At 41.5% G+C, this 21848-nt stretch overlaps 1 protein-coding gene across 1 annotated transcript in view; it reads left to right on the top strand.

Annotated features, from left to right (window-relative positions):
- The window catches only part of EXOC4 (exocyst complex component 4), a 675757-nt gene that overhangs the window by 620171 nt on the left and 33738 nt on the right, over positions 1–21848 (top strand). Inside the window, exon 17 of the mRNA XM_081800909.1 lies at positions 1729–1888. Within this exon, the coding sequence (XP_081657035.1) occupies positions 1729–1888 (160 nt within the window). The remainder of the gene's footprint in view (positions 1–1728; positions 1889–21848) is intronic.

The raw sequence follows: 21848 nt of genomic DNA, 5'->3' as shown, positions 1-21848 counted from the left end.
ATCTTCTTGAAATACGGGTATAACACTCTGATGTAGAAAAGAAATGAAGAAATCATGAATTGGAGACCTTCTGTTTAAAAAACTCTAGCTAGGGCGCCTGGGTGGCTCAGTTGGTTAAGCAACTGCCTTCAGCTTAGGTCATGATTCTGGAGTCCCAGGATTGAGTCCCGCATTGGGCTCCCTGCTCAGCGGGGAGTCTGCTTCTCCCTCTGACCCAACCCCCTCTCATGCTCTTTCTCATTCTCTCTCTCACAAATAAATAAATAAAATCTTTAAAAAATATAAATAAAAAAATAAAAAGTTCTAGCTATTTCTCTGTGATACCACTCTCAAAATTCACAAAGCATAATACTGAATTTCCCAAAGGGTGGGGAATGGGGATGACAGGGTCTCAGTCTTCTTTGGTGTGGCAGAAAAGAGCATTTTATCACAGATATTATTTGAAATTGCCAGTGGATAGTAGTAATATAAAGCAGACTTCTACTGGGTTTGATTTTTAATTATTATTACAATCTATTATGTGTACTTATTATATAAATTTACTTTTTTTTTTTCAAGTGGGTTCCATGCCCAGCGTGGAGCCCAGCACGGGGCTTGAACTCCCAACCCTGAGATCAAGACCTGAGCTAAGATCAAGAGTAGAAAGCTTAACTGACTGAGCCACCCAGGCACCCCTAAATTTACTTATTTAATATATTTATTATTATTCACTATTCTCTACAAACACCCCCCTCATTACCTCCACGTAGGCAGATTGCCTTTTACCATGGTAGAACAAAAGTATATCCGGAGTTATGGGCTCAGTAAAATCACACTCAGACTTGACCTACCTAGAGAGATTTTTCACATCAGTCAGTGGCTTTAAATGTAAAATCCATATGTGTGTTTCTTTTTCTTTGAGTAAAAAGCCTCTTACTTCCCTTTTAAATAGTTGCACGTACAGGTGGGTTTGTGGTCTAGAAGCAACACTACACGAGTGTAGCTGAGGCAAGAGAGAATGCTCCTCCTCTCCCTTTTCTACCTTCATCCTAGTCAAGGGAAACTCATTTTGCAGACCGAGGGAGTCATGGAACCTGAAGCTCCCCCCGAACCTTCACCACGGAGGCACTATGACTTCAGAAGAGGGAAATCATGAAGGCAGTAGGCTGCTTGTGACTAGCCAGACTAGCTTTAGAGTTCCAGGGGAAGCTTTGAAGAATGGTAACCCACATGCATCAATTTCTTACTGACATATTTTTGCTTATTAGGTTCCAAATCAATGTTTGAGCCAAAAAGACACCCCTGTCTTTTTTTGTGGGAGGAAGAGGAAACCAAAAAGATCATTGTATTTGCATGTGTTGTTCTATGCTTCCAGAACCTCTTTACAGGAAAAAAAGAGTTCCAGTGCTCTTCAATAGTTTATAACAACCTGGCATATTTTCTAAGCCCTTGACATGGTGGCTTGAGGTATATATATATGGCAGTGCTGGAGCAATGGATATGTTGCATAAAGCCTCTCCATTTGTAGCTTTTAGGACAATGTATAAATATTCCAAAACTGTTGTAAGATCAGTGGGTGCAGCACCCCTCAGAGATATGTTTTCTTTGGTCATTTAAATTTTGTGGAGGATTTGAAGAAAGAAATCCTTCCAAATTCATGTGTAAGTTCATGCAAGGTGACACTAATCTGTCTTCTCTTCTCCCCTGCTCCCCCCCCCCCCCCGCCACTGCTCTGTGCTGGTCCCTCAGGCCTGGGTCACCTGATCTCCTGCATCCTCATTAATGGTGCCCAGTACTTCAGGCGCATCAGTGAGTCTGGCATCAAGAAGATGTGTAGGAACATCTTTGTCCTGCAGCAGAATTTGACCAACATCACCATGTCGCGGGAGGCAGACCTGGATTTCGCAAGGTAGGAGGAAGGACCAGGCTTGGTCCCTTGTACCAAAGTCAAGATCCCATTGCCTATCAAAATCACTTAGAAAAATGGATTCTTGGTACTTAAAAAGTTAATTTAAGAAAAAATGAAACAATCGGATTTTCATCAGTCTTAGAGAAGGTAATTCTCTACGATTCTATTGGCTGTTTAACCTCCCTTATGCAGGGAGTTTTCCTGTTCTCTAACCTAAGTTCTTCTTACTACAAAACTTCAGTAACTTTCCTATTCTAGAAGTAATATTTGCTCATTGCATAAGATATGTCACATAAAATACAAAAAAAAAAAAAAATCAATAAACATGACTCATAAGCCTTTCATCTGGAGACTATGACATTTGGTGTAATTTCTCTTGGCCTTGTGCCTCCGCCATGGATACAAGTGAATTTTCATATTATGCATGCATGTAACTTGTCTTTGTACAAAATTGGAACTACGTTAATGTAATTTTATATTTGTTTAATTGCATTTTCCCGTATCAGCAACATTCTTTGAAAACATTATTTTTCCCAAAGCCACTAATAGTTCTTGAAAGGACAGTTGATCCTTGAATGACATGGGTTTGAACAGTGCAGGTCCACTTACATGCAGATTTTTTTCGTACATTACTATTAATGTATTTTCTCTTCCTTATTTTCTTAACATTTTCTTTTCTCTAGCTTACTTTCTTATTAGAATACAGTATATAATACATATACAAAACGTGTTCATCAACTGTTGATGTTATTAGTACAGCATCTGGTCAACAGCAGGCTATTCAGAGTGAAGTTTTGGGGGAGTCAGAAGTTATACATGGATTTGTGATTGTGTGGGAGGTTGACACCCCTACCTTCCCACATTGTTCAAGGGTCCACTTAATCACTTTTAATACCTGAACAAATATTCCATGGTATAAGTTAGACATTATTTAATCATTTGCAAATTTGTAAAATTAGGATTTTTTTCCCTTTTTTTCTCTCATAAATAACATATGTTGAATGTATGTTTTCATGAATCTTTTCCTCATCTCTTCTCTCTTTCCCAGTTGAAATCCTTCTTCTCTTCTTGTTTTCATTGTGGGGACAGTCCTTACTCATCATCAGCCATGCTCACCCTTCATGTCCTTAAAGGCTCTTCTTTTAAAGACCACTCTTTCTCTTTCCTAGTTTGCTGATCTCAATTTTTAATGTTTCTTTATAATGCACTTTTTCAAGTTTGAAGGGTTGTTTTATTCTTTCTTCATGTGGTCTCAACACTGTATACTTTACTTAAATCATCAGACCTTTGGTACTTCAATGAAAGCTAAAACAGTTTTGAAGAGGATAGACGATGATTATGGTATCTTGGTATTTTATTGCTGTTTGTACCTTGGTGAATTAGTTCATAAACTCCTTTATGGCTAGGAAGTCTTTTTTTTTTTTTTTTTAAGATTTTATTTATTTATTTAATTGACAGAGAGAGAGAGAGCGTGAGAGAGAACACAAGCAAGGGGAGTGGGAGAGGGAGAAGCAGGCTTCCAGCCGAGCAGGGAGCCCGATGCAGGGCTCGATTCCAGGACCCTGGGATCATGACCTAAGCCAAAGGCAGTCGCTTTAACCAACTGAGCCACCCAGGCGCCCTGGAAGTCATTTGTTTTTAATCCCCCAGAATTCTCCTGCCTAACATTTGTACTTCTGTGTCATTTCATTTGATTTTTGGATTCCTCAAGAAGTTCCAGAAAAATTTGAAACAATTTTTAAGACTTTTCAGGAAATGATGAAATATTACATTACGTTGACAGTTATCAAGACATATATGCTAGGATCTTTGTTTTGATAGCATATAACCATATATCTTCATTTTTAACTTTTCTTCTCCAATCTACCCCCCCATTTGTTGTTCCATTGCTACCCTGTTCCTCTGCTTCTCTGTCCTCCTTCCCTGTCTTATTCTTCCTTTGTGCATGTGTGTGTGTGTTACATGTCCATTAAATTCCCTATTTTAGGCTAAATTTGGTAGAAAGCCTTCTTTGCTCAGATTAGGGAAACGAGGTGTGACTGAATGCTGCATTTATTTGGTCGCTCTTATGGGGAATGATCTCATTATTGAATTAGTCTATTCATAATAGCATTGACAAGGGGAAGTTAAGAACAGGGAGGCCTGAGGGATACAGAAAAGCATTACTAATTCTCTGAGGAATATAATTCTTAAATTCAATCATCTTTTTTTTAATGATTTTTTTTATTTAGCTGAAATAAGTAAATTAACAGGTTTTGGCAGACAGTATGGGGCCCGAACACGTACTAAAGAAACTAGCAACTGAATAATGAAATGTTGACTGGGCAGTATTGAGGTTGGCATCAGTGGGCTGTGTGCCAACAGTGTTTCTTCAGGAAGTAATTGAATGGCAACTGAGCCGTGCCTTTTATAGTTGGATTTGTGAATGATGTCCAAGGCAGTGGGTGTGGACTGAAATGTGACCACTTGGGAGAGGTACTGCTTCTATTGCTCTTTACTCTTAATGGATTATGAAAGGAAATAGGCAGCATAAATATGTAGCATTGGATGATTCTGTCCTTCCGATCTTGGTTCAGAAGACCTCTCCTTTTTTTTTTTTTTTTAAGATTTATTTATATATTTTAGAGAGAGAGAGATCGTGTGGCAGGGAGGGACAGAAGGAGAGGGAGAGAGAATCCCAAGCAGACTCCCTGGTGAGCGGGGAGCCCGACATGGGGCTCAATCTCACAACCCTGAGATCATGACCTGAGCCGAAACCAAGAGTCAGCCGCCTAACCGACTGAGCTACCCAGGCACTCCTCAGAAGACCTTTCCTTATTAGACTTCTGTGTCCCAAGAGACCGAGATGCTTTCTGTTTTCTCAGTGCTGGACCAGAGTAAGTGCTCATCATGTGTCTTGAATGAATGGATAGGTATCCAATCAAGGCTTCTTTTGGTGTTGATGAAGGGCTTAGATAATGACAAAGTTTCTGTCTTTAATACCCTGAAAGTTTTAACTAGCTGACATGGGTCAGTGTTCTTACAGGCTTACAAGGAACAGCATCTCCCTAGAGCAGAAAGCATTTTATAAAAGGAACCATATATCCCTGCTATTCACTGTCTCTTTCTCCCTCATTTGCTCTTGCTCTCATACGTACAACATACATAGACACACTTTATAGCCTTATTTTTTTCTGTTTCTGTTTTTGGTAGGGACAGGTTTCATGAAATGGGCTCCATCAATTCCACTGAATTTGAAGCTATGTAAAATAAATATAACAGCGATACCAAAATAGCCAGAAATAATAGACTGCAGCAGTGTGCCTCAGCGTTCCTTAAGCAGTGTCTAATCAAGCATGGGCAGCATCTGTATTTCCAGCAAATCTCTATAGGAATGTTATCTTCTAATGCAGTAATTAATCACTAGTTGCCACGTGTCAGAAAACTTACTTAACAAGAAGTTGCAAGGCTCTTGTAGTTTTTCACCTCCGTAGGCTCCCTGGCCAGTGGAAAATATAACACCCTTTCTGTAATAAAGAGGAACCTGGAGTGATTCAATTTATGTTGATTCTTCTACTTGCAGCATTGCTGTCGATCTCTTTTTCTACACACCTTTACTCTCATCTCCAGTAGGAGGATAAATCTCGGGTGAGCAAAGGATCAGCATAATCTGCATAATCACCAGAATTAGAGAAACCCTGTCCCCCATGATAATGATCTTTGCTATGGTTTTGACCCTTTTGACCCCACTGTACGTTTTCAGATTCAAGACGATACTTTGTCCTGGAAAATGACTGCAGATTAACTAGAAAATGGAAGGGCTTCTTGAGTGGCTTTTTTTAGTTCCTTTCATCAGAAATCATCTTCCCCTGAGCTGCCATGCACTTCTCCAGAACTGAGTCTCTGAAACAACCCAGGAGTCCAGGCACTGCGTCACGGGAAAAGTCTGGCTGGGCACTGAAGTCCCCAAAGTGGATCTGACAGTCTTTGTAGTTTAAGTGAAGCCATTATTCAAGTAGATGAGTCCAGAGTTTTCTTCCTAGTTCTTCCCGCTCTCCCCACATTTTCCCTCCAGTATCTCTCTCTCCCTTTACAGTTTCTCCTACATCTCTCCTGCCACCTTATTAGACTTCTTTCTCCTACATCTCTCCTGCCACCTCTAGTTCCTGCTTTCCTCCTTCAGGGCTTCATCTCTCCTCGATTTTTTTCTCATTTTGCTTTTCTTTAGACTGGCATCTCTCATAAATCCGACAAAGATAAGGAAATGAAAGCTTAGATTCAGGAAGTCATAAGGGGAGGAGTTCTAACACATAAGAAAGCTTCCTCACCCTTTTAGTCATTCATTCATTCATTCAACTGATATTTATTGAGTGTGTATTCTCTTTAGGTCCTGCCCTTATGGAATTTACATTATTGTAATTCAGGCAATTAAGACAGACTAATAAATAAGTAAAATATAAAATATCTCAGGTGGTGATATATGCTATGGTGAAAAATCAGGCATGGAAAGGGGAAGAGAGTATGCCAGGGGATAATGAAGGTAACCCACAATTTTGGAGTGGTCACGGAAGTCCTTAATGATATGGTAACATTTGTGGAAAGACCTAAAGGAAGACAGGGAACAAGCCATATGGATATCCAGGGGAAAAGCATACTAGGAAAAGACACGTAAGAGGAAAGAGCCAGAGGGAGAAGTATGCTTGGCATTAAAAGAACAGCAAACTAATGATGTAATGTATGGTGATTAACATAATACAATTTAAAAATAAATAAAAATGAAAGAGAAGAAAAACGATAAATAAAAAAATAAAGAACAGCAGAAAGGCCAGTGTGTTTGGCTGAAGTGAATGAGCAAAAGGAAGAGTCAGAGATGAGGTCACAGGTTTCATCTAAGAAGCTGAGATCTTGAAGACCGTTGCAGTAAATTGGCTTTTACTTGGAGTGAGGTAGGAAGTTATCAGATGGCTTGGAACAGAAGACTGCCATAATGTGACTTACATTGTAAAGAATCGCTCCTGGCTACTATCTTGTAAGTAGACATTTGGGGAGGGGAGGTTGCAGGCAAGAGCAACAGCAGAAGGAGCTGTCAGGAAACTACTGCAATAACCTAGGGGAAAGATAGTGGTGATTCAAACCAAGATGGCGGCACTGCAGAAGATGAGAAGTGGTCAGATTAGGATATATTTCACAAGTAGAGCTGACAGGATTTGCTGAGGGATTGGAAGTAAACCGGTGACTCCAAGGTTTTTGTTCTGAGCAATTCCAAGGATGGAGTTTTGATTTACTAAAATGAAAATGAGCCAGAAAGGTTTAGTTTGGGGAGGTGGCAATAGGGCAGATAGGAAGGGGGTGGGTATCAAGAGTTTGGGTTTGGAAATACTAAGTTTGAGATGCACATTAGTCATCTGAATAGAAATCATGAAGAGAGAGCTGAATGTATAAATCTGTATTCAGGAAAGACGTCTGGGCTGGAAATAGGAGTTTGGGAATCATCAGCAGGTAGATGGGATTTAAAGCCATGAGATGGAGTGAGAGATGAGATCTTATTGAGAACACAAGCAGAAAAAAAAGAGAAGCCATCCAAGAATTGGGCCTTGGGTAGGTACTCCACTGTTGAGATATTGGAGTGCTGAGGACAAACCAGCAAAGGAACCTGAGAAGGAGCAGGGAAAATAGCAGGAGAGAGGTCTGTGTCCCACAAACAAGTGTTTTAAGAGGAGAGTGTCTTCATCTGTGTCAAATGGTGCTAGTAGATTAAATTAGCTCAGGATAGAGAATTGGGGCACTGGTGGGCCTGACAAGAGGGCTGAAATGCTTTGGTTTGCACTCCTTAATCTTCTCTACACAACTTACCTAGTGCAGAAACAAGCTCTGGGAACGGGCTTCACACTGCTCAATTCTGTGGTAGGGTCTGATGCATTCATGACAAACAAAAATGCAATTAGAGTGTTTCTGGTGTGATATATAAAAGACCAAATAGGCACCCTTTCTTTTCTCATTGAATGGCTACTAAGAAAGCCCTGCTCTTCCCAGCATATTTATTCAACATGTGTTTCCCATGATGAAGAGGAGTTGTGATGTCTCTTAGAAGGACTCTGAATGGTTTTATTTTTAAGGAAGGGCAGTCTCTGCTCCTCCGTGCCCCACCCCTCCCTTCTCCAGCCGTAGACCCCCTTCCAGCAACTCTGGTTTAGCTTTGGAGCTGTTCTATATATATTTACTTAACCAGTAAAGCCCTGTATCTTCTATGTGTAATACACATACATAGGAACATCTTCACAGTAGCCAACAGAAAAATCCCACTGGTAAAGAAGGAACCATTTGGAATCTGGGAACCAAACGAGAAAGAAATCTTTCCATTTTAACCTCTCTGATTCCTCTTTGAGGCTAACTGTTAAGGTGCCTTCCTCCAGGTGACAGACTGAGTGACTAGATTCAGCCTAGAGATTGAATATATATCAGTTCAGATCTGTGTTCCATCCTTGACCTTGTGCTGTATCTAAGGCCAAAAATGATCAAGTATAATCTCTGGCATGGCTGAGAATGCTGAATTTTCTTCCAAGGCGGCTGTTTAGGCCCATGTTTTATACTTACATCTGTGCGGGGGGGACTTTGGGTTGGAAATATCTAACTTTTTTAGTTCCCCCAATCCATCAGGGAGGTAGGAGATCAAGGCAGAATTTTTGGAGGAGGTGATGCTTCATATTAATCTGAAACAGAGTTATCCAGGGTGGGGAGGGAGCCATTTGGAACAGAGAGGGCAGTTCAGGGTGACTGGGGCAGATGCTTGAGGAAGGGAATGGTAGAAGATGCTTGTCGGGGAAATGTTAAGGTGTTCGGACTTTATCCTGTAGAGTAAATGGAGTCAACGGAAGAGGAAGGTGGCAGATCTGTATTCTAAGTAGGTTACATGAGCAGCTAGGTGAGAAATGGATAGGAGGATGATAAACCTCAGGCCTTGCAGACCAAGTGGAAGGTGATTGTCAAGATGGTATAGGGCCTGAACCAGGTCCGCACTGGGGGAGATGGAGGACACGCAGTTGAGAAACACGTAGGAGCTAAATTGGCAGGATTTAGGGAGTGACTGACTATGAGAATAAAGAAAAAGGAATCAGGGTACTTTCTGACATGGGTATCTAAGTGGGTCCTAGGGGCACGCTTCCATTTGCCAGATGGGATGCTGCCCAATTCAGAAATCACTGAAAAGGCCAATTAGATATTCTTTTTAAAAAGATAAGCCTCCAGGAGGAGGGAGAGGGAGGTTTGATGGAGCTCATCAGTGGATGTGACGAGTGTAAGTTGCCTGTGAGATTTCCAAGTGGAGATGTCTAACATGCAACCAGACATGTGAGCTAGAAGCCGGGGGTGGGAGGAGCTGAAACAGATGTGGGGACTCATCAGCCTCGGGCTGTGGTTTGAAACCATTGGAGGGAATCGGCACTGTGGACAGAGGAACATGCCCTGGGAAACGCCAGCATGTAAAGGCCATAAGAGGATAGGGAAGGTACAAGAGCAGAAAAGGACCGGGCATGAATGTGCTGCCTGCACAGAAATGGTCCTTTCCCCATGAACTGATGTAGCACCTTTCTTACCAGTAAATTAAAGCATCTTCCCATTTTAACCTCTGTGACGACTCTTTGAGGCAAACTGTTAAGGTGCCTTCCTCCAGGTGACAGACTGAGTGACTAGATTCAGCCTAGAGACTTAAGATATATCAGTTCAGATCTGTGTTCCATCCTTGACCTTGTGCTGTATCTAAGGCCAAGAATGATCTCTGGCATGGCTGAGCATGTTGAATTTTCTTCCAAGGTGGCTGTTTAGGCCGACTTCCTCCCCGCAAACCTCTTGCACCAGGAACAGCCCTTTGGTTTTCTGCAGGAAAGGTATGGGTTTTCCTCTTTGGACTGACCAGGGTGTAGCCTGACAGGAATTAGCAATGACATGCTGCCATCTACTGGAAACACCCACAGACATCCAGACAGATGAATATCTCTGGTCCCCTGAATCCCCATCACTCACGGGAATCGAGAGTGGGTACTGCCTCTAAAGTAGGCTTTGGAGGTGATTCGGCTGAAAATAGGAAATGCCCCCACCTATTAAATAAAATGTTATTTGATTGCCAGAAGAGCAATTCTGTTTCTGAAAAATTACATGTATTTTTTTTTTCATATTCTTTTCTCTGCTTATTTTTTTCCCCACCTTTATTCTGCCATTGGTCTTAGCTGCTTCTCCAGTCCTGGAATAACCTATCCCTTTTCTCAAACCTTTACCTGTAAAACTCCAGATTTTTGACTCATGATTATTAATCATGTGGATTTATTTAGGAGGTATTAGTCTGCTACCAAAATTCTTTTAATGGTGGTACCCCCTAAAAATTCTGTTATATCTCTTGAATTTAATGGTTATACAAAGCTAGCCCTGACTTTCCTGGGGGCCACAGTAAATTGGGAAATATGATGGGTTAAATAGCTTTTGCTGCCGGGTAGAAGGAAATATACCCATTAATAAAATTTAATAATAAAACAAAATTTGTATGCTTGATCTCTGAGAAAATTTTCTTTAAAATTTTGTGTAAGTAGATTTAAATAATATTACATCTCCTTAATTAACTTCATTTGACCTTGCTACGCTGTTTCTGACCATCCCTCTTTCTACTGATCTACTTTTTCTGTGTTTATTGCACTCATAGTAGGTTCCATACCTTCTAGCAATTAACTGATCACTAATTGTTTAATGGGGGCTCTTTATCCCCCATAGAGTACCCCCAAAAATGAGTATTTATAAAGCTCTTAAAAATAATACCTGTCCATACTGATGTTTGATTGGTCATATCTTATATGTAAGGCTTTGATTAAGTAAGAATTCTTTTGATTATGCTCAATTAATGTCACCATACCTTGTACATATATCATGTCAATGTATAATTTAGGGGTCCTCAAGATTCTTGGCAGATAGTTGCAGTCTTCCCTTTGTGGCACATGTTCTGGAATTGGAATGATTCTGAGATTAGCATGGATGACAAGGCGGTATTATTTCCAATAAAGATCCCAAGGACTGGAAATCAGAAGTGACTTGCCCAAAATCTCTCATCAAATTGTGCTATTTATATACCCTGCACTACCTCTGTAGTCGTCACAGTTAGGAAATTAAATTAATTCACCCAGTGAGGCCATTTTTCTGCCAGGAAATGATTTTGCTGAAAAGGTATGTACTAAAAAGATACGAAGCTTGTTCTTGACTCAAGCCCAAGAATGATCATTTACTGACTTTATTAGAATTCTTACTGAAAAACTTGAGGCTGGAAGCTGACCTTTCTTGTTTTCCAAATGAAGATATAGTGTTTAATTTGGGTGCTTAAACGTAGGAAACAGGCGCATTTGCTATAGCTATGAAAACAGAGCCACGACCTCAGACAAACCATATCAAGGCCAGACTTCCTCCCAGCGCCTTTCTCATTAGACGGTTCTTATGACTAGTTACCATAATTGTGTTTTGTTTTTGGTTTCTGGGTGGGATTTTTTTTCCCCTGTACTGCTCTGTTACAGCAATCTAAAATGTTTATGAATGTGATTTGCGTTTCAGAGTGTTTGATAAATATGAATTTCCATGTATGTTTCATAGAGCATCCTTAGCTAAATATAAGTACATTACCAAGAAGTAAACATGTGCCTAGACTTCTGACTCCACCCTACTTTCACCGAAACAAGGACAGCTTCTAGAAGACAACCAACTTGAGTATAAACTACCTACAGGCCTAAATCACTTCCTTGCAGTGATGATATAAGAGCAAGTATTATTACTGTTATATAATTGATCTCAGGACATGAGATGAACCATAAGAAGTGCTTTGCCTATACTTGTTCACTGAATCCTCCCTGCAACCGTAGGTGAAACTCTCTATGTAATTATTATGACCTCGTTTTCAGGATGAAAAAAACTAAAGCTTAAAGAGGCTAAGCAAGGGCGCCTGGGTGGCTCAGTTGGTTAAGCGACTGCCTTCGGCCCAGGTCATGATCCTGGAGTCCCGGGATCGAGTCCCGCATCGGGCTCCCTGCTCGGCAGGGAGTCTGCTTCTCCCTCTGACCCTCCTCCCTCTCATGCTCTCTGTCTCTCATTCTCTCTGTCTCAAATAAATAAATAAATAAATAAATCTTTAAAAAAAAAAAAAAGAGGCTAAGCAAATTCTCAGTTTACATGATAAGAGTTTTAGGATTCAAACTTAGGTCAGTCCAACATGTGAAATCTTAGCCATGTGAAATCAGGGTTCTCATTTGGTAAATATTGGGTCTCTGTTTGCTTTGTTTAATTAAAATATGATTTCATTTTTCAATTAGGCTCTTAGCTCTCAAACGTTTTCTTTTCCTTTATTTTTTCTGGTTGTCTTTCCCGCTTGACTCCCGTCAAGCTCTGGTCTCTGGCACTTTTAATTAGCTTTAATTAGCAGTTTCACTGTAGAGGGCTCTGCAGACCCCTCCTGTGCCGGAATGTGTGAGGGAGGGTTGGTTTTGCTTAGCCATTTGGTACTCAGTACTGCGCTTTGTTGGTCTGTCCCCCTTCCAAGCAACTGTCCTGGAGCAATACCACTTGACATTCAAGAACACTCTCTCATGGGGCACCTGGGTGGTTCAGTCGATTGTTAAGTGTCCGACTCTTGACTTCAGCTCAGGTCACAATCTCAGGGTTGTGAGATGGAGCCCCACTGTTGTATCAGGCTCTGCGCTCAGCAGGGAGTCTGCTTCAGATTCTCTCCCTCCATCTCTCCCCACCCCCCACCCACATGTACGCTCGCTCGCGTGCTCTCTCTCTCAAATAAATAAATCTTTTTTTTTTTTTAAGATCTTATTTATTTATTTGACACAGAGAGAGAGAGGGAACACAAGCAGGGGGAGTGGGAGAGGGAGAAACAGGCTCTCCACTGAGCAGGGAGCCCAGTGCGGGGCTCAATCCCAGGACCCTGGGACCATGCATGACCTGAGCAGAAGGCAGACACTTAATTACTGAGCCACCCAGGCACCCCTAAAGTAAATAAATCTTAAAAAAGAATAATCTCTCAGAACCATACCGCAAATTAGAACTAGCACATGATCATATCATGGGTAAACTCTATCACTGATCGCAAGTACATACAGCTATACTCTTAAAACACCAAGCAGATTAACCAGGTGGTTCTCAAAGGCTAGATGGTATAAGAATTTTGTAGGGGACTTCTTTTAAGTGGAATTCTTTGACTCCATCCCTAAAAATTCAAATCTAGAAGGTTGAGGTTGGGAGAGTGGGGAGCAGGAATCTGCAGTTTACTTAGCAAGTGTCCAGGAGAGCCTGATGCAGGTAGCTCTTGGACGCTCTTAGAGAAATGCTGGCCTACTCTATGTTCTTTGAGATTCACAGTAGGCCATTTCTCTCTCAGCCCCTTATTCTCCTTTAGTCCCCCACTTTCCTTCTTCCTCTTGCTGCGGGCAGTGAAAGTAAAACTTGCCTGAAAGCCCTTTTCTGGACTAAGTGGACCCATTAGCATCACCCCTCAGGGCAGTCACCGTGATGGTGATGATGATGATGACTATTTTGAGGCAGAATCAAACTGTGTTCTTGGAAGTTTGGGGGTAAACTAGTACTTCACTAGTAGTAGAAGGCCAATAAACAGATTCAATCCATGATTGTGGTATAAACTTGGACAAGTGACTTCAGCTCTCTTCACTGAAGTTTCCTTATCTAAAAATAAGGCTCTGAGTAGAAGGTCAACTCTAGATATGACCCGCCCAGAGTTGCCCGAGGTAGAGCCAGAGATGGGGCTCAGAGGTCGAGCGCCACCTCGGCCACCAGCTCTCAGAAGACGCTGTTACAGGAAAGGTTTTTGAAAGGAAGCAAAGTAACTTCCATCTAATTCCATAAAGGTCCTGTAAAGATTTCTCAGATACCCAGTACGTAACAGGCACTTTTAATATTTGATGACTGGGTGGACAGATTAATGCATGTGTATATATGAATGAAGACAGAAAGAGCGGAGCCCAGTCTCTTCCAGTCAAGCTTGCAGTTGCGACATTTGCTCACCACACCTCCCGGAGAGTAAGACAGACAGAAGCTGGCTACTGCTTTTGCATGACCTATAAACGTCCTATAAGGCTCTGAACGGTAATTCAAAAAATAAACATGTAGGTGCTCAAAAATATAAATGTCACATCTGCTGTAGCTCTTCATCTCCTTTGCCTTGCTGTGGTTTTCCAGTTGATGGAAAGGTTTTATTCAGATCAGCCATTTCACTTTTTCCTGGAGGCACTCTTAATCTTTGTGTTCTAACCTTTAAAGATCTAGGCTTTCGGTTGCTGCTGTAATGATTTCCATTGCTGGCATCTACATGTTTAAATTCCTCCAAAGAATTGCCCACCTCCGATTTTGCTCAATTGCAGATGGAATCTAATGAGAGAGAACGAGTCAGGGTCGGAGAGGCCAGCTCTTGATTGACTTTCTCTCTCTCTCTCTCTCTCTCTCTCTCTCTCTCTCTCTCTCGATACCCGGGTCAGGGGAAGGAGTGGATCCGTGGCCTCCACTCTCCCACAAGCAATAGCACCCCATCTCCTCTTCCTTGCAGCAATCTCGTTCACAAAGACGCTGACGAAACATTCGGGAGTACTGAGGACAGAGGAAGGAGCGGTTGGGGATTTTTAGCGGCTGGAGCATTTTATTGACAACATTAAAGGCTTCGTGGATATGTTAGAGCAGAAATTAATTACAGCCCAGTTCCCCCATTTCTCCCTTAGGTGACAGTCTTCTGTCGATGTGTGCTGCTGTGCAAGTAATAACAGGTTTCAAATGTTTGTGAAAAACATAAAGTAATTGCTTGCTGTGATAAATCAGTCATCTGAAGTTTCAGCTTCGCTCCGCTCCACGTACATGGCAGTGGGTCTGCTTCTTTTGTTAACTTTAATTATATAGCATAGGAACTTTTTTATTTTTCAATTTTCAGAAATTTTCCCTTTTTCTTTTCTTGGTTTCCTAGTTCTCCAGGGATGAACGTATTGAAATGATAATGACACATAACTAACATTTGAACAAGGGAAGCATTGTCTGGCAGGGAGCTGATTGCCTTAGTTAAGTTTTGTAGCTATTGGCTATTAGCTATTTGCCAGTTTCTCTAGTGAGCCTTAAATATTTACTGTTTGTGGTGCAGAGGGAAAGAATGTGCTCTCGGGCATTCTGAGCTTCCGTCTCACCAATAGCATGTGTTTAAATTACGGGCCCTGAAGCCAAAGAGCCTTTAAGAGTTCTTTTCTCTTTTTTTAAATTAAAAAAAAGAAAGAAAGAAAGAAGGAAAAGTTTCCAATAAAATCTGCAGCTCCTTTCCTGGGGTCCCTTTCTTTGGTAGGGCCTGTGCAGATCTGCTTGGATGACACTGACCCCTTTGTTAGCTCACCTGTAGAATAAGAGAGAAATTTCCTTTTGACAACCATTGTAAAAGAGGTCCTTACCCAAGCAGATACAGTAGTGAGGACCATATCCTGGTCAGCATGACACATTATCACAGGTAGATAGATATCTTACTGTTAGCACTAAGGCTGGCTCACCCCAAAGATGTGAACTATACATATACGTGTTCATACCTCTTTTTAACTCCTATAGTATTAATATTAAGTTCTTCTATTCTGTCAAATCTATTTTGTCCATTCCTGACCAGTGAGCCATCATAAATCCTAACTTCAAAGGTTTGCTTAATCTCCTGGATCAAGCTATCCCTTACTTAGAACAGTAAGTTTTTCCCTTTCCAATATTAATCTCTCTCTTCAAACTATCATTTATATTTAGAATCAAATAGAAGAGCAGTAAGAATTGGTTGTCTCATTATTTATCTTATTTATTAATTGGTTGTCTGTTGGATAATTCTTCTGTATGGAAAATCATACTTACTGGGACTTCTGAGCTTTTTCATTGCAGTGATCATTGGTGTTCATGATGTTTGTCCCTGAGACTGGAAGATCCCATCCATCATCAAAGAATACTATTGCATTTAGTATAGTTTTAGCATTATGTCCATTTTACTGTATTCTGTCTATTAAAAACTGGTGGCAATATGATATCTCAGTTTAAGCCAGAATCTCTGATTACAGCTGTAACCCCTTATTTTCTTCCCGTGCTGCATCGTGGAGTTTTTAAAGCAGTATAATTCTGTCATAGCATTTGAGTTTTCCACATGTAAGTAAGACGAGGTAGTAACAACAAACTGCTTAAAATATTTTTTATTCTATTATTGTTAACATTATTGCCAATAACTACCATGTATTGAGCACATACTTTGTGTAAGGCACTCCACTTATGTGATGTACACACATTATCTTATGTAATCCTTATAATAACCTAGTGTGCTTAGGTATTAGCATTTTCATTTTACAAATGGGAACACGGAGTCTGAAAGATTAAGTAGCCCGAGATCTACACAACTAGCAACTGACAGAACCATGATTCAAAGCCAGATCTATCTGCATTTTAGCTATTGTTCTATACAGCTCATGACAATGTAATGCATTAGTGTTTCAAGAAGATACACCACAGCCTCGGTGATCTTATAGACGCTATTAAATGGTGATGATGGGGTGTTCTTCGTTGAAAGGGCTTCAAGGAGGGGTAATAATTTTTTATCTTCCCTGCAAGAAATTGAAAGGAGATGTTGTTTTGTAGGTCTGTGGGAGTAAACAAAAGGAGGCCAAAAAGGTTATGAGAGAGGATTTTGGCACAGCACCTAATGCCTCTCTAGGAATGATCACAGTTATTGCTAGGCCCAACAGAGGCAGGAGGGCTGTAGGACCTCTGAGAGCTGGCACACGGAAGCATTAGAGAGTGTCCAGGTCAGGGAGGAAGGCTGGACCAGACAGCACAGGGAGATGGGAGTCACGGCCAAGTGCAAACCCTAATTCCCCAAGTATCAGAACACCTACATGTGGTGGCAATACAATGAGTAATGAAATGAAATTGTCTTAAATAGCTTTTAAGAAGCTATTATGGTTTTTCGATGAATTTTACATATTCAGAAAGGAGGGGAAAGCAAGACGATATGTGTTCTTGTTCTATCAATAGAAAACCCAGTCATTTTAAAGATTTCATTTACTTATTTAGAGAGAGAGAACACGGGTGGGAGGGGAGGAGCGGAGGGAGAGAGAGAATCCCAAGCAGGCGCAGAGGCCAGCGCGAGGCTCAATCCCACAACCTGAGCCAAAATCAAGAGTTGGACACCCAACTGAATGAGCCACCCAGGTGCCCAAACCCGGTCATTTTAAAAGAAAAATAAAAGGAGTGATTTATGATTGACATTTGTCATTTTTTGACCACTTAGCTTCTAAATCTCCTCCTGTGTTTAGAGAATTCTCCGCAACATGGCCTTGAAGGGACACAGAGCCCATCTTCCATCATAAAAACACCAAGTCCAGGCTTGCTTCCTGTATGGGGACCCATCGTATACCAGCCAATCAGACGCACCTACTCCGGACTAATCAGGGAGCTAGGGCCTCCAGGTTCAGGGCTAACGGAGAATTGTACCAGGTTGGCATCGGCAGCAGTGGCCATGGCATAGTCAATATCCGGTCCTGCCGGATGTTGTTTTGTGTTTAGCCGCCGCAGCAACGGTAGCTTTGTCCAGCTGTCTTTGCAGAGTGATTCTGGCGTGCTCATGGCCATGATCTCAACTGCCGCCTAACTTGGCTTATTCCTGCTCGCTTTCCAAGTCTGAGTCTCCTGTCTTCCTGGCTCACCTATGAATTACCCAGTATCCTTTCAGTAATTCCTTCTCTGCAACTTACAACCTTGATTGTTACACACATATACATGGTAAAGTCTAGTGAATCTCGTAAATTTTAGCTTTTAATTCTTTCAGTCCTCAGCAAAGCTCAGTTTTACATTATTACTCATTACTATTGAAGTTTTAATGTCAACTTTGATTATTACTGATCACTAATAAAGTTTTTACATAAAGTTATACAATATCTCTTTATCTTGGCTAATTCTGTAGTATACTTAAATATCCATCAATGAGTTTTAATTTTTTTTTTTTTTTTTTTTTTTTTTTTTAGATTTTTTATTTATTTATTCATGAGAGACAGAGAGAGAGAGAGGCAGAGGGAGAAGCAGGCTCCCAAGGAGCAGGGAGCCCGATGCGGGACCCGATCCCAGGATCCTGGGATCATGACCTGAGCCGAAGGCAGACGCTCAACCATCTGAGCCACCCAGGCGCCCAATAAGTTTTAATTTTTAAAGAGAAAACAAAATTGGCTGGTTTGCATGCCCTAAGGCTTGGCTCGCATAGCTGAGAAAACTTAATTATCAGTTTTATACATTTGTTTCCATTATCTATTGCTATATAATGAATCATCCCCAAACATTAGTACCAAGCACAACAACCATGACAATAGTTCTATTGATTTAGCAGATGGACTGGGGCTCAGCTGTACAGTTCTTCTGCTGGATTGCCTTAGGATGTCTCCCATGGCTGTAAGATAATGGCAGCTTGACCTGGAACGTCCAAGCTATCTTGTCTACATGTGACTGGTGGGGATCGCTGGAAGCCTGGGCTCAGCTGTGGTGTTGGGATGACTAGCTCCCTCTCTTTCTCTCTTCATTTAGTCTGAGAGATTCTACCTTCCACATAACGTGGTTTCTCTATCACAGTAGTCATACTTCTCACATGGTGACTTAGGGCTCCCAAAAGCCTGAAAGTGGAAGCTGCCAGGCCTTTTTTAAGGCTTGGACACAGAACTAGCACAGTATCACTTCTGCGACATTCTATCAGTTAAAGCAAGTCACTGGGCTAGCCCACATTTAGTGTAGGAGGGGACTACGTGGAAGGCATGGTTCATAGGGGTTACCTTGGGGATTTAGCTACCCTATGTCTAAACTTTAGACTGCAGATTAAATGTTCAGTGCCAGGTAGAGTAGGCATCCAGTGTATTTGTCAGGATTATTTCCGTTGCAAGGAACAGAAACCAAATCCAAACTAGCTTATGCAAAAAAAAAAAAAGAGAGAGAGAGAGAATTTATTGAATCATGAAACTGGGATATTCAAGGGGTGATTGGTTTTAGACATAGTTTTGTCCAAGGATTCAAACCATATCAACAGGACTCAGTCTTTTTTTTGTCCACCAGACTCTTGGTTCCATTTGCATCTGCTTGGCTTTATTATTATATAGCCTATCTCCCCATGTGGCCAAAACAGTAGCCCCAAACTAGTATCAGACTTGTAGCAGGAAATGTTAGGGAAAGAAACCCTCTCGCTTTCAAAATCCATACAGCAAATTTCATGGAGGGACTCTAACAGCCCTGTCCTTCTACGAGCCAATTGCTGTGGCCGGGAAGAACGGGCGTTCTGATTGGACAGTCCACATCATGTGTCCACACCTGTTGTGAAGGGCTGATCAGTCCGACCCAGACTCATAGAAAGTGTTCCAGAGAAAAGGAAAGCTTCTGTTACCAAAAGAAGTGGGATGGGTCCTGGAAAAATAAAAACAAGATACAGTTACTATAGCCAATAACAGTGTACTGAATGAATAAAAAAAATTTTTTTTTAAAGATTTTTTTTTTTTTTTAAATTCATGAGAGACAGAGCGAGAGAGAAAGGCAGAGGGAGAAGCAGGCTCCCAAGGAGCAGGGAGCCCGATGCGGGACTCGATCCCAGGACCCTGGGATCATGACCTGAGCCGAAGGCAGACGCTCAACCATCTGAGCCACCCAGGCGCCCCTGAATGAATAAAATTTAGTAAGTGAATGGCATAGGCAGTACTGAGTTTATTAGGTGCCAGAGGAGATAGACACTTAAAAATTATTTTATGGAAAGAGCTAGATGGAAGTGCTGCTAGGACACTATTCAGAGTGGGTTGAAAGAGAGAAAAAACGCAGTTTTGAGCTGTACTTTGAGAGAGGCGAGATTTAGGAGGAGGAGGATATTATAGACAGAGAAAAGGTTACTTTCTCCAGAACCAAAAGCAATTAAAGATAGAGAAGTTTCCAAAGTCTAATTTTTGGATGCAGCTGCTCACCTTAAACTGTACCTTTAAGAAAATCAGGAGCTTGGTTACTACAGTGTGTTGTACCATTTAGTTTCCAATTTAGTTGGATCTGAAGAAGTGTTTTGTAACCCTGAATGTGACACCTGGGTGTCTCAAGTGTTTAAGGGGCGCCTACAAAAATAAAGTTCCAAGGTGACTGTCATCAAAGGGTTAAGAGAAAAGCCTTTTGAAAATAAATATTCACTTGTCCTCTGTCATTTTGATTAACAATAGATGCTGAATTACCAGAAATAATAGTAATCTGCATTTCTGTATTTATAGCCCTCCTGTGAGGCTGAAGGTTTCCCTGAATGTAAATTAATTAGCTCTTCCCTGGTGCCCTAAGGAGGAAAGGAACGTAAGCCCAGCTCCCTCCCCATGCCCTGTCTGAAAACCAATTGGGGTGGGGGCGGGGGGTGAGGATGGGTTGGGGGAGTGTATGAGGAGAGAAAGAGCAAAACTGACCTGGCTGAACTAACTATAGTTTCCTTGAGACTGGCAAAAGGAGAAAGCAGTAGAAGGCAGAAATGAGTTTAGAATTTCCTCAAGAGGAGTCCCAGTTGGCTCTCAGATTACTTATATCATATTGTCTTCATAGAAACCTAAGAAGTCTTGATTAGTGAGGACTTTGAGGTGGTGTCATCTGTCCCCTTCCTTTAACAGGCAGGAAACTGGCCCAGAGAGATGGAGACACTGGCCAGTGAGAGATTCTGGTAGGACTAGAACTCAGATTTCCTGACTCCTTGGTCGGGAGTCCCCCTTCCCCACCCCACACCCCAGGACTCAGGGCCTTCTATAGGCTGATGTCAACTTTCCCAGCGTTCACATTCCCATTGGAAGCAGTGCTGTCCTCGGGCAGTGGCAGGCAATCTCAGGAAAAGGAGTATCATCATCTTCGTGCGGTTTGAACCCCTCCCCCCAGTTTCTTTTACAATTCGAGGGGTATCTTGTTAACCCCACTCCCCATAGTGTTTGCCTTCTCTAAGACTAGAATAATATTGCTGCTAGACACTTCTTTATAAACAGAAATTATGTGATAATAATTATGACTTCTGTTCACTATCTGCACGTACTCAGATCCTTGTTATTAAGTAAATACAGAAAGATTATTCGTTTTACTAGCTTTTGATATTGATAGTGCCATGTTCTTTCTTAGCTATAAATATCTGCTCTGCCCACGTCAATTTGAATCTTTTTTCTTAAGCAAATTAAAATAGAAATGATAACACAATTACCATCTGAATTCTACTAAACTCGAAGTCAAAACAGAATATAAGAACTGTGATTATGAGAGGGAGAGACTGGAGGGGGAGACTTCTCCTGCTGCTAAGGAGCCGGAAGTCAGATCCTTAGCAGGAGAACCGGGATATCTTAGGTCACTGCCAGTGTGGAGGGCGGCTGGATTCCCGAACCGAACCGAGAAACACAGTGCAGTTACCCAGGATGGGAGGTTGAGTGTTGTCACTAGCTTGTTATATGCTAACTCGGGTATTAATCTTCTGCCTCCAATTAACATTTTTCCATGGGGTAGATGAGTTCTTTTCCTGAGCCTAAGTTCATGATAGTAACTTAGAGAAACACCCTTAAAGGTCCGGGTAGACAGGGAGAATCTGGGTATCTGTGACCAACATGAAGGAGAGCAGAGGTTTAGTGTTGGGGTCACTTACAAAAACCTTCAGATTCTTACTTTCTCCCTGAGAGGAACCTAGTCTGATTGAAATACCTGCTCTCTGCCTTGAAAGAACATTCTCAGCCACCCCGCCATATCTAGTGAGTAGACTTGAGAGGACCCTTAGGCCCTCCACCCTTAAAGTGGTTTTTCTAAGCTGTTAGGAGGGAGAAAGCAGAACTCGAACATAGGCTGTCTACTTGGATGGTTTCCTTAGTTTGATAATACGAAGCAGTAGACCTTGTCTAGACCCAAGACATGATCATCCAATGGGTTATTTTCATATGTTCAG

The sequence above is a fragment of the Leptonychotes weddellii genome, chromosome 12, assembly GCF_054177405.1.
Source record: "Leptonychotes weddellii isolate Sample4059 chromosome 12, ASM5417740v2, whole genome shotgun sequence".
NCBI classification, from domain to species: domain Eukaryota; kingdom Metazoa; phylum Chordata; class Mammalia; order Carnivora; family Phocidae; genus Leptonychotes; species Leptonychotes weddellii.
The sequence above is the reverse complement of the archived record's forward strand: the minus strand, read 5'-3'. Positions and strand labels throughout refer to the sequence as shown.